This window comes from Hippoglossus stenolepis, chromosome 24 (genome assembly GCF_022539355.2).
Source record: "Hippoglossus stenolepis isolate QCI-W04-F060 chromosome 24, HSTE1.2, whole genome shotgun sequence".
NCBI classification, from domain to species: Eukaryota; Metazoa; Chordata; class Actinopteri; order Pleuronectiformes; family Pleuronectidae; genus Hippoglossus; species Hippoglossus stenolepis.
In genome coordinates, this window is record NC_061506.1 from 6,191,167 (window position 1) to 6,206,462 (window position 15,296).

The 15,296-nt window shown below is 43.3% G+C and overlaps 2 protein-coding genes across 2 annotated transcripts; one reads left to right on the forward strand and one right to left on the reverse strand.

Annotated features, from left to right (window-relative positions):
• Positions 1 to 474: 474 nt before the first annotated feature.
• On the reverse strand, positions 475 to 12,831 carry arhgap1 (Rho GTPase activating protein 1). The gene is made up of 13 exons (XM_035150270.2): positions 12,710 to 12,831; positions 8,261 to 8,504; positions 7,773 to 7,871; positions 7,493 to 7,580; positions 6,584 to 6,715; positions 6,362 to 6,448; positions 5,330 to 5,428; positions 5,036 to 5,143; positions 4,750 to 4,826; positions 4,569 to 4,646; positions 4,332 to 4,460; positions 3,859 to 3,962; positions 475 to 3,776 (listed from the first exon to the last, which is right to left on the reverse strand). Exons 2-13 carry the CDS (start codon positions 8,382 to 8,384, stop codon positions 3,609 to 3,611), a joined length of 1,293 nt encoding a protein of 430 aa, XP_035006161.1. The 5' UTR covers positions 8,385 to 8,504; positions 12,710 to 12,831; the 3' UTR covers positions 475 to 3,608.
• Positions 12,832 to 13,417: 586 nt separating this feature from the next.
• Positions 13,418 to 15,178, forward strand: arl6ip6 (ADP-ribosylation factor-like 6 interacting protein 6). Its single transcript, XM_035150271.2, has 4 exons — positions 13,418 to 13,701; positions 14,266 to 14,319; positions 14,537 to 14,669; positions 14,785 to 15,178. Exons 1-4 carry the CDS (start codon positions 13,515 to 13,517, stop codon positions 14,876 to 14,878), a joined length of 468 nt encoding a protein of 155 aa, XP_035006162.1. The 5' UTR covers positions 13,418 to 13,514; the 3' UTR covers positions 14,879 to 15,178.
• Positions 15,179 to 15,296: the final 118 nt, after the last annotated feature.

The following is a 15,296-nucleotide window of genomic DNA, read 5'->3' on the forward strand; positions in this document are numbered from 1 at the left end:
TTATACAGAGCCCTAGTTTTTTTTAGCTATACATTTAAACCCCAACATATTTTCAAATGTGCTGGGTCCATATGAATTACACACAAATACACACTTGCACACACACACCCATATATACACCAATAGCCTGTCGATTACCATCACGGCATTGACACGACCGGGAGATACAACAGGTTAAACAGTTGAGATTTTTTTTCAGCTTCAGTCAAACTGTATCTCAGACCTGATGATGATTTCAGTCACGTCGCATCATAACAACCATAACGTTACAACACTAGTATTTACTCACTGCAAGGGTTTTCACCACCGACGACATAGAGGACAACGATAGTGTTTGGCCCCTTTGAGTCTCCACACAAAACCGCAGGAATAAAGTGATCAGGGTCCAAAAGGGCAAATAGGTGACGGTTCTGTTCCTGGGACTTGCAGCCAAAGTTTTTTATATATATATATATATATATATATATATATATATATATATATATATATATATATAAACACACTCACTCCTCAACAACAAAGTACACCGAGCTCCTCAAACCTGAATAATTGTTTGAATTTGACACAGAATGCAAAGCTTTGGATGAGCTCACTTTGGAGACAGGCGGCGGGAAATGGTCTTGAAATTAAGGCTTTGGAAACGGAATGACGAGTAAGTATAAAGCTTGATGATGCACCTCAGAGTACAACCAGGCGTGTCTCTCTTAGATATGGTGGAGACAAATTACTAATTATTATTTTGGGGTCTTTGCTACGAGTCCGGCAACAGCAATGAGAAGTCTCACTTAGGTTGAGAGGAGTTTGGATTTTACTGAGAGAAGCGGAATCCTTTTCGGACGTGGACAACGTCAATGAAGCCTCTGACTTCAACAATCTTCCCAACTTGTTTAAACCAGAAGAAACGGAAGAAGAGTTCCTACAAATTGAAGCACAAACGAGGAGAGAGAGAGCAGAAGAGGACCAGACTCTTAGCAAAGACTCTTAGTGGCGATTCTGTCGACTGTCGCAGTTTCCCCAAAGCTTTTTGTAAGTACCTTTCATTTACACACATTACATACATTTACAAACATGGGGGCCCAGGTTCGAAATTACTGGAATTCCTCTTTAAATGACGACTGGCAAGTAGAGCAATATTAGTGTTCCAATCAAATAAATGCCACATTATTGTATTACTTGGATAAAAGACAGATTTTTGCTCCTGAGTCAAGGTTGTCTCTTCTTAAGGAGCTGCTTGGCACAAGGCATAACAACTATATTGATTTGTTACATTGCTATTGATCAAAGTTATCTTGTGATTATTATTGATATTGTTTTGAAGAGAGAGCACATGCCCACATACCATCATACATCAGCTGTGCACCATCAACCACAACATAAGGCAAATACAGAGCAAAAATACCTCACAACTCCCACCAGCGACTTCCCTCATGGGAAATATTTTCCTCAGCTATATGAAGGGACTAAAAAGATCCAGAATGCACAGCGGCGATGCAGCACGACTTAAGATGGCAGCCAGAATAAAAGACAACTAACGACAATAACTCACACACGACCACTGTCAGTGTATCAGGTGCATGAGCCCGTATCAGACACGCAGCAGCTCCTGGAGACTACTAACGTGTCATACTTTAAAATGCTTTAGACTTCAATACCCACAAATCCCTGGTTACATCTGCACTGAATGCTACATGATAGGATGGTACAGAAGGGGAAGAGCTGCCCTAGATAAAGAGTTTTAAAGGACTAAATATTATCTGTCTCAATTATCAAAAAACTTTGTGTCGCTCCATTTTGTGATGAATTGTGTTCATACCCTGCTCTTCACTGACCTACACAATGTACCTCAGTTCCTCCTGCAAAGTTGCCACACTTGAAGGCAATAATATAGAAAATACTTTTGACTGTGAAAAATTGCTAATTTAACTTAAGAAAAACGAGCATTAGTGGAGTAAGTGGTGAGGAAATGTGTTTGTGTATTTAAACAACACATCGAAGTGGAGGTGTTGTTTTGTCGTTAACTGGAAAGTAAAGAACTGGTTCTTTCTGCCACTTGAGGTAAATGAAGGTCCTGTACTTTCTGTGTTTGTGCTACTGAATGTTGAATTTCATTCTGTGGAGATGTGTCAGCTGTTTATCCAGTACCATTAAAACACAAAACAGCTCCTGTGACGAGCTACGACGAGTTAAGTCAGTGTTATGTTGCGGCAGCGGGAAAGTCAAAGATCTTCTTATTAATACTGAATCAAATATAGTAAGGAAAGAGCTATGAAGAAGCAGGATATAGAACAGAACAGCAGTGAGTCCTCTGACACCCAAACTACGTCCACAAATCTGGGTTTGAGCTTGAACACTCTGCTCCACTTCATTACAGCGTTTCATAGATTGTCCACACACAACGTTTGGTACCAAGTTCACCGAGTTAGAAGTTAACCTGAGACTCGCTCCTCTCTTCACTCTGGGATCATAAAAGGTTCAAAACCTGCATTCTCTCATTATCATTATTTATATATATTACCACCCGGCTCTCTGTGTCTTTCTGTGAAGCTGGAGGCCATTTTTTTTTGTTTTGTTAGAAAGGAGCAGGCAGGAAGATTGACAGCACAACACAGCACAGCACATATACACAGAGACTGAGGAGGTCTAAGTCCAGTCGCTAGTAATCTCCCTACAGAGATAAAAGAGGACGAGCCACACTGGGTTCAGGTCGGGCCTGAGAAACACATGAAAACAGGTACAAACACATGCATTAGTATTTAGTAGTGGGGGTTCTGAAGGGTGGGTTGGGGGTGAGGAGGAGGTGGTAGATTCAGGAATATGTAATATCGCGACAGGAAAATGTCTGAACACATTACAATCTAATTTAACTAATAACACACAAACTATTGTGTTGTTTGGTCCATAATGAAAACACCGTTCAAACATTCCCAGCAGGTTGGAAAACGTGTGTGAACCTGTCTGTGAATGTTTGAGACGACAGAGTGTCAGGGCCGTGTACTCTTCGGGGTTATCTCAGTGCTTCATAATCAGATTTATAACGGAAAGTCTGTGTTGTGAACTGGGGGAATACTGTGGTTTCAAAGTGCAGGTTTACTAGACAGGGGCTGATAAGAGATTTCAATAAGCTGCATTCTGGGAAATGTACAACATGGATGCGGTGGTTTGGAGATTGGTGGAAGGGATTCGTATCCAGGACATCATGGCCTCTGCTGCCATGACCTGTGAGACTTTAAGTAAGTGCAACAGTAAAATCACTGGAAAGCCACTGTGTCAGTTGTCGTCTCTGTCAGTCAAACAGGCCCCATCTGATTGGCTGGTCTAATGCGTGTTCCATTTCCAGCCACTCATGCAGGGAGGCTCATGGAAATGGCATCACAAGCTTGACACGGCCACATGACTGCAAATGGGCCAATCAGACTGGGAAGAACAGTCAGAGACTAAATGAAGGCTATTGCAGGATATTATGAAAGTATTTGATGGTATTTTAATTGAAAAGCAGATGAAGTGGTTTTTGTATCTAAGTGCTGCTGATGGGGGAAGTACCCTGATGAAGCTGCTGATTGGTCCGACTAAATGCTGTATGAGAAGGCGGGTCCCAGTGGTGTGCTGGTTTAGGTGAAGATCAGATGCTGTTGGTCCAGCAGGGTTCTGGTGAAGTTGTTGATCGGCCCGATGGCGCTCAGTGACATGGCGTTGTCCCGCCCCCAGAGCAGGTTGGGACCGAACACCACAGCCAGGTTGCTGTTGGTCATCTTATTCACCTCGCTGTTGGCTGACACCTGAACACACACACACAAGTTGTTGTTGCTGGTAACAGTCTGACACACAGGCCTGAGAGGCTCTGGAGAACAGGAGCTGTACCTGTGCTAGGAACGTGATGAGGTATCGCAGCGACGTGTGGTTTTCCTCTGGCAGGGACTCGACCAGCGTCTTCAGAGCCGTCACCTGGTTGTCACTGGGCACAGCTGCACAACACCAAGCACAAACACCATTCTGAGTTGTAGCTCATTTCAGATGTGGAACAGTCAGAACCCAGGTCACAGGGAGGAATGAGGTTTTTGTGATTCTCTTCCCTCTGCGTGTGTCAGTGTTCGTTTCCTTTTTATACTATGTACAACTTCCTCTATCTGTGAATTGAAAACTACCTGTTCACACCTTCAATTCACATATTTCTTAACTGCACAAATGTTGATGCATTTAATTGTATCTTATGAAAGTAGGTAATTTATCTCTTGGTCCTATGTCCGTTGCTACAATGGGAATTTCCCTCAGGATAAATAGATAATCCATGTACCTACAGTGTAAAGGGTGCATCAAAACTTGTTTGAACGTACTGGCAAAGTTGACAATGTCGTTGTAGAGCTGGTAGGTCAGCAGGGGCTCGGGCAGCTCCCTCAGGAACGTTTTCAGAATCACAGCAGCCAAGTGGACGTCTTCAATCTCTCTGAAATTCACCAGCGCACCTACAAGACACGCAAACACGTGCAGTAAGAAAAGAAACACCATCCGAAAAGAAATTGTCTTAGTCTATCATCACCACAAATCAAGATAAACATGCCTGCTAGTCCTACCTGAGTTGTATTTGAGCTGGACCTCCTTCACCAGAGTGACGTTGGCCGACCGTCTGAAGATCCCCTCGATCTCCAAACCTGACAAACAAACACACACAGGGTAAAAAAGGTGGTTCTTACCGAGGGATCAATTTAGTATAGTCGACTATGAATGTGTGTCTAGCACAACAACCAAACTTACCTTGCTCTGATAGAAAACCTATTGTGTCTCTCATCACCACAGGAATTGAATCACCGTCTGGACTATTCTGTCTGAGCCTGACACACACACACACACACACACACACACACACACACACACACACACACACACACACACACACACACACACACACACACACACACACACACACACACACACACACACACACACACACACACACACGCGCACACATACACAGGCAGAGGTGAGTGAAATCTGCCAGAGCAGAATCGGACAGTCAGACCAAACACATTCCGGGACTTACAATGCAAGTGGCACCCCAAACACCTGGTTGGGGAGCGGAGGGCTGCGAGGAGGGGACATGGGAGGCTGAGCGCTCGGCTTCAGAGACGCTCTCAGCTTGTTGTCGTACCTGCCACAGAGACCATGCTAGATTATTAGGTGCTTTGGATTTGAAGTAAGTAAACCAAGTTCTATTTCTGGATGGAAATGTATAACAACAAGACATAGAAGAAATATTACCATTCATAATGTGATTAAATGTACAGAATGCAAATGGAAATATTCCCTGTGTATAATTTCCTACTTCAGCACTCACTCTTTGACGCGTGCTGGAATGAGCAGCTGCTCACACTTCACCACGTCCTCCAGCTCGCTCAGATAGCTCACGTAGTTGATCTTCCTGCCAAACTTAAAACTGCACAGGGGGAGAAACAGAGACCGGTTGTTGAAAAGATGCTAGTTTCGGTTGGAGAATGACTTTTAAACGGAAATAATCCACATATCCAAAGAATCGATTGCTTCTGTAGTTTTCTACAGCTGCCACTAGATGGTACTAGAACCATGTTAGTGACTTTGTCCCTTCTGTTCATGAAGTTGCCTCACATCCATAAGAAATGAGCGTGTTCTCAATTCAAAGTAAAGTGACAGCAGCTAAGGCATCCTCACGTTTTATGAGTATAGTGCATTATTAATGGGATTTAGAAGACATTTTTATTTCCGCTGGGTGATCGGCCAAACAGGCACTTTTTTTTAACTATTAATAATTAATAACTTAATCACAGGCAACAGCAGCAGAAGCCAAGGGCAGCAAAGTGTCATCAGGGTGAGATCTGATGTTAGATTATTTTTATATACATCTTATTCACACTGTGCTCAAAACAAGACTTAGTATCTGTGGTATCTGTACTTCACAATCACCCACACAGGAAGAATTATGTGAGAAGGCCTGCGAATGCTTCTTGAATGTCGACACCACTTGACCAGACACCGATTGTTATACAACAGCTTGTGTGTTGTAATCTTCTAAAGAACTCTCACAAGTTTCACAAGAATAATCTGCTCACAGAACAAGGTACAGGAGGAAAAACAGAAGTCTACAACCACAAAGCTAGAGAAATAGCGCTGCCATTTGGTTTGCAAGTTAATGATTTCAGTGGTTTCATTTTAATCCTGGTAGTGGTAGTCTGATCACAAAAACCCAGGCCAGTCTCATCACGACTTATTTGTCTGAAACTAATAACGGCTCATAAGGTTAAAATGACACCTACACCAGCAAGTCATAGCTAAATGAGGTGTTAACATCAGCTTCAAAAACATGTTGAGTCATTTGTAAAAAAAATAGAAGAACCTGATGAGAGGTTTGAAGAGGATCAGCAGAGTCTTGATGAACATGGTGGGATGGACAATGTACAGAGCCTTGATGTTCTTCTTGTACCTGAAATCACAGACAGCAGATACTCGGATCAAAGGTGCCGTACAGACAGTGGAGATCAGTGGAGCTGTGTAACGCGGTTGTGTCGTTATGATTATGATGTGTTGGTGCCAAGTCCAGTGACGCTATTCAGCTCACTTTCTGTCAAACTCCCTGTACGCATCTCGTAGCCAGCTGAGAGACGGTTTGTTTTCACTGGTCAGCCCATGATGGAAATAGATCAGAGTGTAGTCACTTTCCACGTACTGGTCCAGTGTTCCTTTGAGATACCTGCAAGAATACAACAAATGTATTGTTATTCACCAAAATGTGGTTAGAAAACATCACTGTAGGGAGAGAAAAAAAAAGCTGAAGTAGCACTTTTGCTTCCTTTTATGGAATTGAGATACTTAGAAAAACTGTTCACTTTGAAGACGACAGAGAAACATTCTCCTCACTGAGTCATGTGATTGTGTCATGGTGAGCCAGCAGTTTGTGTAACCAAAATATCACTGATCTGAGTCAAACCAGTGACTTTTAATAACCTGTAATGTTATTTGGTGCTTGTAGCAGGTTAATCCCAACATCTCCTTTCTGCTATAGACCTGTTACACAGTGGAAGAGCAGGACTCATCGGGCCTCGTGCAAGAAGCATTCAAAGTCACAGGAGTCACGTGAAGTTATTCTGCTGTTATTCAATATCAAGCATTTTGCTAATGGGCTCTGACGTACATGGGTATTGTATACTTGGAGTTGTCGACTGCTCGAGTCCATGGAGAGAAGCAATCAGCTATAGAAGCTTGATAATCACTTTTTTATATATATTTATGTCTTTTAAAAAATATTTCCCAGCACTGATACTTCCTGAATTAAGGAAACCTACACTCTCTCACTAACAGCTGATGCTAGTTATTGTGCAAATGCAATTCTGCAAGATCTTAGCTCAGCTTTTTTCATTTCACGCTTTTTTACCATGATTAATGAGACAAAACATACTTTACTGTAAACTACAGCACCAACTCAAGCAAAGTGAACATCTACAGCAGTTGAGGTCACATTAATACTTACATCAGCAGCTTGTGATGGTCCAGCTGATGCTGTGGGGGCATCCTGCAGGCGTTAAACACTATCACCTTCCTGCCAAAGTTATCATCACCTACAGACACACGGACACATGGATTCAACGTCACTTGTATTGACTCTTTAAAGATGTTCATACTTGTAAAAAAAAATGAGGAAGTTTTAGTCTGAAGAAATATTGGTGGAAGACTAATGTCACAGACGAGAACGAAGAGAGGAGCCAAACAACTGACAGAAAAACCATCAGACGAGCTTTGTGAGGACTGACCTGCCACTTCAATGATCTGATGCCGGGCGATGTCATAGAAGGGATGGTCCCAGGGCAGGTGGGGAGAGCCACTGTCAAAGCGCTGGGACAGGTCCGTCTCTGAAACACACGCACACACCAATACACACGCATGAACAACAAACAGTAGATATCATTTAATTCTGTGTGCAAGTATATCTTATTTGCCTTACGTCATTGGGAAGCTTACTGCTAAGTGCTTCCTCCCATTGTATTTTTTGTTATGGGGTTGACACAGAGCGATGCATCGAGAGAAGTGAAGGGAGAACTTTCTATTAATGTGCTTTCTCAAGTATATGGTGATAGAGAGAGTGGATAGCTAACTCAGACACACTTGTGTAAATCTAAAGTGTCTGGCGTGCTGATCTGCACATAAAAGGAATGTGATTTTATGAATAAAACTATTCAGGAACCATCGACTCCACATGAGATCCACAAACTCGTGATGCGTGCTCACAAATCGCTCTCACCTGACTTGCTGAGAGTCGACTCATCGGTGGGCCACTGCTGGTCCTCTATCGTGGCCAGCTTCAGCTGTCCGAGCTGTGCAGTCGCAGGGTCATCTCCGAAATCCACCAGCAGCTCTGAAGACATCGCGCACGCTGCAGAACGGCGCTACACGCACCAAGTCGCACACACACACGCTCAACAGGGACGCCTCAGACGCACAAAATCGCACAAAGCGGCAACTTCCACACAGCAGCAGCCAGAGTCCTGCAAGAGACAGAGAGACGTCGGGTCAGCTGACAGTTCACAAGCTGCTGTGATGGGTCATTTATTTACATGATTATATTATCAATGCAAATATGCAATTTCAAGAGAGAGAGGAGAGGAGAGCTGAAATATCATTTAAATATGGAGATAACAGAACATACTTCAGGACCCTCTCTGCTTGACACCATCAGAGTGTCCTCCTCCGTCATTCACAAGCTAAATAACAGATATAGTTATGTAAGGAATGAAGAACAGAGAGAGCTGAGAAACTGGAAACCCACACAGCGGACTAGTCACTGTGGTACTCAGGCAATACATATTCTCAGTGTAAAGTCGCAGTGTGTGGAAACACAACTACGTCATAGCTTTCATTTCTAATTTAAAAAATCTGTCATGTTGATTTTATGGGAAATATTAATATAATGATGCAGAAAACATCTGGAATTGGATGATTGGATAAACTGCTGAGGATATCATTTTGCTTATTGAAACAATCAGGGTTGGCCAATCACATCTATTTTTCTAAAACTGATTCATGCAGCCGGGGGGGCTCCATCTGTGTTTCTCTCTCTCGTGCAGTTACAATTAAATGTGCTTAGATGAAGTCATCCCAAGCATAAATAAACAATCAACACATACCATTGAAACTTAATTAAGACCACTGTTAATAATAACAAGAGCTATTTATATATGTTAAGAGCAAATCAGACCCTTTAGAAGCTGTGCAGCATCAGCACCATTAGTGACAACGTCAATGGGAGACTATTTGGACTCAGTCAAAAGAAACCATTAAAATTCCGACTTCCTGCACTTCAATATAATGTCTTCCAAGGAGCTACTTAATGCTTATGTTTATTCACTGTATACACTCTGCTGGATACTGGGTATAGCTGGGATCACTATGGTTTATGTTCCAGTACTGCCTCCAGCAGCTCCACTGACTGAGCAGCATCATGTATCTGCTTCCAGTTAATGACTGCATCTCTCTGCCTCCTCTCACATATTAACGCTCCCCGCTTACTCACACTAGCTCCTTTGGCCCAGCCCCCACTTATTCACCCTGTATTCTCTCTCGATCTCACACACACACACACACACACACACACACACACACACACACACACACACACACACACACACACACACACACACACACACACACACACACACACACACACACACACACACACACACACACACACACACACACACACGGCCTCTGTTCTCTCTCTGCTCTGTGATGTTATGCTGGATGACAGCATGTTGCTTTAAATAAATATTGCTACTAACCAACGGGCACAATCAGCCTATTGCAGCTGACCAACGCACACGCACACACACACACACACACACACACACACACACACACACACGACGTTGCTTAGGCTTTTTGGATGATAGGTTCCTGTTTTCTTGCTTAGTGTGTTCCTGAACCGTGCACCCGAAAGCAGGTCAACCAGTTGAGGTCAGAGGGCCGAGGACGTGCCACCGGACTCTGAGCTCATCTGTGGTCGTGCATTAGCTCAACACTTACTCTTCATATCTGAAAAGAGAAATTAACCGGCACCACATATGAAACAAATGTCTCTCTTTTCATTATCGGCCATCAGGCTGATACCATGAAGCCAATTCAGCAAAAATAGTGGCAAGACGATCGGATTTGAAAAGGTCACTTGCTATTTTTTTGCAGACATTTCATCCACATCTCGTGATTTGCATCAGTGAACGGAGCCCGCTGAGGCCTCGTCGTGCTTTTATGTGACTGAACATTCAAACAACATTCGTGCATCATCACCTCTGTTTCAAACACTGTGGTGCACATTTTTAAACATTTTCTGATCATTTAATGATGAAACAATTCATTGACATATCAATCACTTGGTAGAATTATTAGCTGTAGCCCTAATTGATGTCGCTATCAAATGAGACTTATACATCTTTAACACACACAAAAAAAGCTGCTGCACATTGTTCCTAAGATGTAAAAATGGATATTTACGCCCCAGCACCTTAAAGTTCAATGTGCTAAATAAAATAGAGGAAATTAGCTTGTTCACCCGGGTGTGACGTTTCCATCACCGTCAATCGGAGTCGATAAAAAACCTGTGTATACTGCAAATCATTCGACACGGGAGTGAATGTCGATTGAACCCATTATCATCCAATCCATTGACATGAATTGATAAACTAATTAACCTGATTATTATTGATTTGTTAGACAAACAATCTCGGCTGGGTTTTTTTTGCAAGCCTCATACTGTTTGCTTCAAGTCAGGCAGATTTAAAACCACCCAACAAAGTCATGCGTTATGACTGATGTCACACATTCAGTCAGGGAGACAGTCATCCAGTTAGCTGTTGAGCCAGTCGGTCAGCATACTGACATCTAAATAAGTTCAAGTTGTTCGCCGGTTAGCTACAATCCAACCATTCTCATATCTACGATTTAAAACTCACATCCCAGTAGACAGAGAATCAGACAAACAGTAAAACAGTGCGTTTGCTTTCTGGAGGATTTGCAGCAGTGGAGCTGTACAGCATCCGGTGCTTCCCCACCCACGCCCAGCCACAACACCTGTCTATAGGTGTCAGCGTTGAAGGATCATGGTGCAATACACACACACACACACACACACACACACACACACACACACACACACACACACACACACACACACACACACACACACACACACACACAGCCATTGTGTGTATACATATGAGCAGTTTATAGAAGGCTAGGCAGCAGCAGCAGCACCCTGCCCCCCTTCATTTCTCCTCTCTATCACAGCACTGCAGAGCAGCAGAGGAAAGCAGCTTAGTGTCCTCCAGGGGGGTTGAACACTGGTACCCAGTAAAAATTATACTGCAGACACCCCCCCCTCCTCCCCTACAATCACTTCCTGCACAAAGATCAAAGTAAGCAAGAGAAACAGGGAAGTTGTTACTGTATCATTTCCACATCTGGAACACTGCACCCTCCATCCTACCCATCTTCGTGACACTGCTGCTTCACTAGGCACGATCACAAATCACACATACGACAATACCATGTTCAGTGTTACCTTCTAATGCAGCAGCTGTCACTCACACACACACATACACACATGCTTTCTGTCAATAGACTGTATTTATATAGTCCAGTCTTATCAAAGCACTTAACAAGTTGCATTCATGCACACAGCACTTCAATACGCAGCTCACGATCAGCTTGTTCTATCACACCATTCATACACCGGATCTTGCCAAGGACAATCCGGCATGCAGACTGGAGGAGCCGGGGAATCGAACCACCAACCCTCTGGTTAGTGGACGACCCTCTCCCTCCCTTTGCCTTTCAGTTTGTAGAAAAACTGTTTCCTGGCTGAGAAACATCCATATAATCCATTTGAGACCGAGGTATGACGTTATATTTGGATTTCCTGATTGGTGTCGACAGCCCTTCACTCATGATCTCCGTCCAATCACAAGCCTGCTTCTCCTGACCTTAAAGGTCACCGCTGCCTTCGAGGTATGAGATGTTACTGGTCCCAGTTTGTGTTTCTACAGCGATCAGTGGGAAATGTAGCTACTGTGCATGTATGCATCCGCCTGTTCAGTCACATTAAACCCCACATTATCAAACCGCACAGTGGGAGATTATTGACAGAACAAATGGGAGGGTTCCAGTGTAACCGGGCATTTGAAAGTGGGGCCTTCGGATGTAATCAACTGTGTTTACTGGTAAAATGGGACATATATTAAAATGGTTTTAATATAGTTTCGCCGATCGCTGCCCACACACACGAGCTGAGGTGTCGGCAGGTAAAAGCAACAAGTGGGTAACAGGTAACTTTCCCAGAAATCTGTTTAACTGTCAGCGTGCTAACTCCACTAGCCTAAAGCACATTAGCAAGCTCGCCCGGTTCATTGAAGCACTATGTGTGTGTGTGTGTGTGTGTGTGTGTGTGTGTGTGTGTGTTTGTGTGTTCGTGGTGAAGCTCGCAGCTAAACAGAGAAACACTGGGAGAGACGCTAAGCTAAGAGCGCATCTCCGCAGCGGAACACACCGATGTTATCGCGGCGGACGAGCCCCGTGACACACGACTGTCAGCGGACACACACGCGAGCAGGACCCGCTGCTGGCGGTTCCTCAGACCCAGACCCCACCGAGCTTCCTCGGCGCCAGCATCGAACTCACGGCGCAGTCACCGCGTTTTATTTACCGTGAAAGCGTCGGTGCTCCGCGGTCGGTCTTCGGGCTTTGTGGCGTCTCTGCTCGCTGTGGGACTTCCGGCAGCGCCACTGACAACAACCGACTGCGTCAACGCCTTTTCCGGTTCTTTTTTCAAAATAAGCGCACGCACTTCTGTTTACGACCCCTTGTGCTGTGCGTGTCAAAATAAAAGCACGTAGAAGATTTCTAGCGCCCTCTCGTGGTCGTTTGAGGGGGATGAAGCGACACAAATTAAAATATGAATCCACCAATAATTTATCAAATAAAATAAACTAAATAAACAACTTGACAATATATGAATTAATAAGTAAATTTTAAAATAAATACTTAAATACATAAAATTTAATACATACAGTTTGGTAATGAAACAGGCAATTTATGTATTTATACATATGTGTTTGATGTATTTTAGAGCACCAAAGAGGATACATGTATAAAATGTCCTGGCTTTGTACTGCATTTCATTTTACTTGTAATATATGTAATGGCAGTAAAGTTAAATCTAATCTGACGTCAAATTATTACACACATTATGATATTATTTCCTTCTCTTTTGGGGCTTTTGTGTGTATTAATCTACGTTGTGTTGTTGTTATTTTTTGTGTTGTATTTGACCTTAACCCTTTACCTAAGCGCCTGGTATAATAAATAAATAAATAAAGTAGAACTACACATACGGAACAGCCCGAGGGACATTTCTGAGTGCGGAAGTGCCGCCTGAATATGGGAAGAGCAGAAAGTGAGAGGAGTTCCTGACTCGGATCTGCAGCGGAACACGGAGGTTTTTAAAAGAAATGGAACATCCAGGCTCTTCCTCCGTGGGACCCGGCGGGAGGGTCGGGTCAGGGGCCGCGGATCGGCCGCTCCCCCACCGGCCCGGCCCCAGACGTTGGTCCGTGGTCGCCCTGTCCGTCCTGGGCTCCGCGGCGTGTGTGTCCGCTGTCGGTTGCTTGTGCGCCTTCATCTACCCCATACTGAAAGGTAACGCGTTTTCGTGTCTCACTCACACAATCCTGTGGAAACTTAAACTTTTAATAACTATCAAGTAACTTTGTGGAAGTTTTTCTTGGCTATTGGGGCCCCAAGCAAAAGTTCCCAGGGGGGGGGCCTCAAACAACATTAGTCAATGTTATGTTATAAATACTCTTGGGTAGGAAGTGTTTTTAAATTCAAATGTTTCACTTACATGATTACATTTAAATAAAGAACATTAAAACCTTCCAATTTTCAAAATATAAGGAACAATAAAAACTTTAAAAGGTTCAACATTAACAGACATAAGTTGGCACAATATAAATCTATAAAACCTACAAAATATATATGTAATTACTGGTATCCCATATGAAAAGTCTATTCTCGGAATGGCAGTGACTGTTAAATTCGCCCGAGCTAAATTTTAATACTGTCTGTACTACGGGGTTTGTTTATGTCATGAAATGACCCCAAACGCTCTAACAGTGATATTTATCAGGTTTATGAGAATGATGTTTTGCTTTGCTGCTGCTGCTTGTCACTCGGGACACTGACTGAGTGTGACTGTTTCAGAGCTGCGGGCAGGGAGAGTGAGAGGAGAGGACGGGACTGAAGAGAGAATCCTGGGTGAGTATCAGGACGTCTCTCTCTCTGTCATCTCCACGTAGTTACATGAAGTCACCCTATAATCCTCTATCAGTAATAAAGGGCTGAAGTTGGGATAACAAAAATAAATACAGATTTTAACCAATTTGATGGTGCGTTGCTATTTTGCTTTGAAAATAACTTTATTAATCATTTATAAAAAGCATTTGTTGGTGTGTGTGTGTGTGTGTGTGTGCAGGTTTCTGGAGCATCCTTGTGCTGTCAGTAGTCGTTGGATGCATCTGCTGTGTCTTCTCGTGGACTCTCACCTACCTGGACTCGTACCAGCCGGGCACGGGGTTCCTGTCACCACTGTCACTGGCGCCCCTCAGGTAACAGTGTGTCAGATGAGTGTGTGGTGTGGTCCCTTGTGTTTGAACTCACTGGTAACCAGCAGATGATGACATCATGGTGAAAACTGCCTTGCCTTTCTGTGTTTCCTCATAGAGATGAATCTGGCCATGGATTTCAAGTGGGTTATGGTGCTGTCGGCCTCAACGGCATCATGGCCATGCTCACCGTCTTCTGGATCCTCACCTGACACACACACTGTTTCTTTTGTTTGTGCTTCTGTAAGTCTGCAGGATTACATAAGCAACTTGAAGATATATAAATAAAAAATAACAAGCATTCAGTTAGGTTGTGAAATATGTTATTTATGCATATTTCTATATTTAATTACATTTCATATTGATGTATTTCTACATTCATTTATGTATCTATCAGGCCCATATAAGTCTTTTTCTTTACCCCACGATAAAGACCAGTGTGCTGCAATGTGTATGTGTATTTTTTTAGGTGTACCATGCATTAGCCACACTAATAAAGGCTTTTAAATTTTTCCACAGCAAGAGTGCCTTTGTATCAAAAAAAGATGTCACCATCTCCATCAGGTGGCAGTATAAAACAGCTTGTCCTCAGAGGGGCTGCAGTAATAACAGCTTGGGATAAATCTGGAG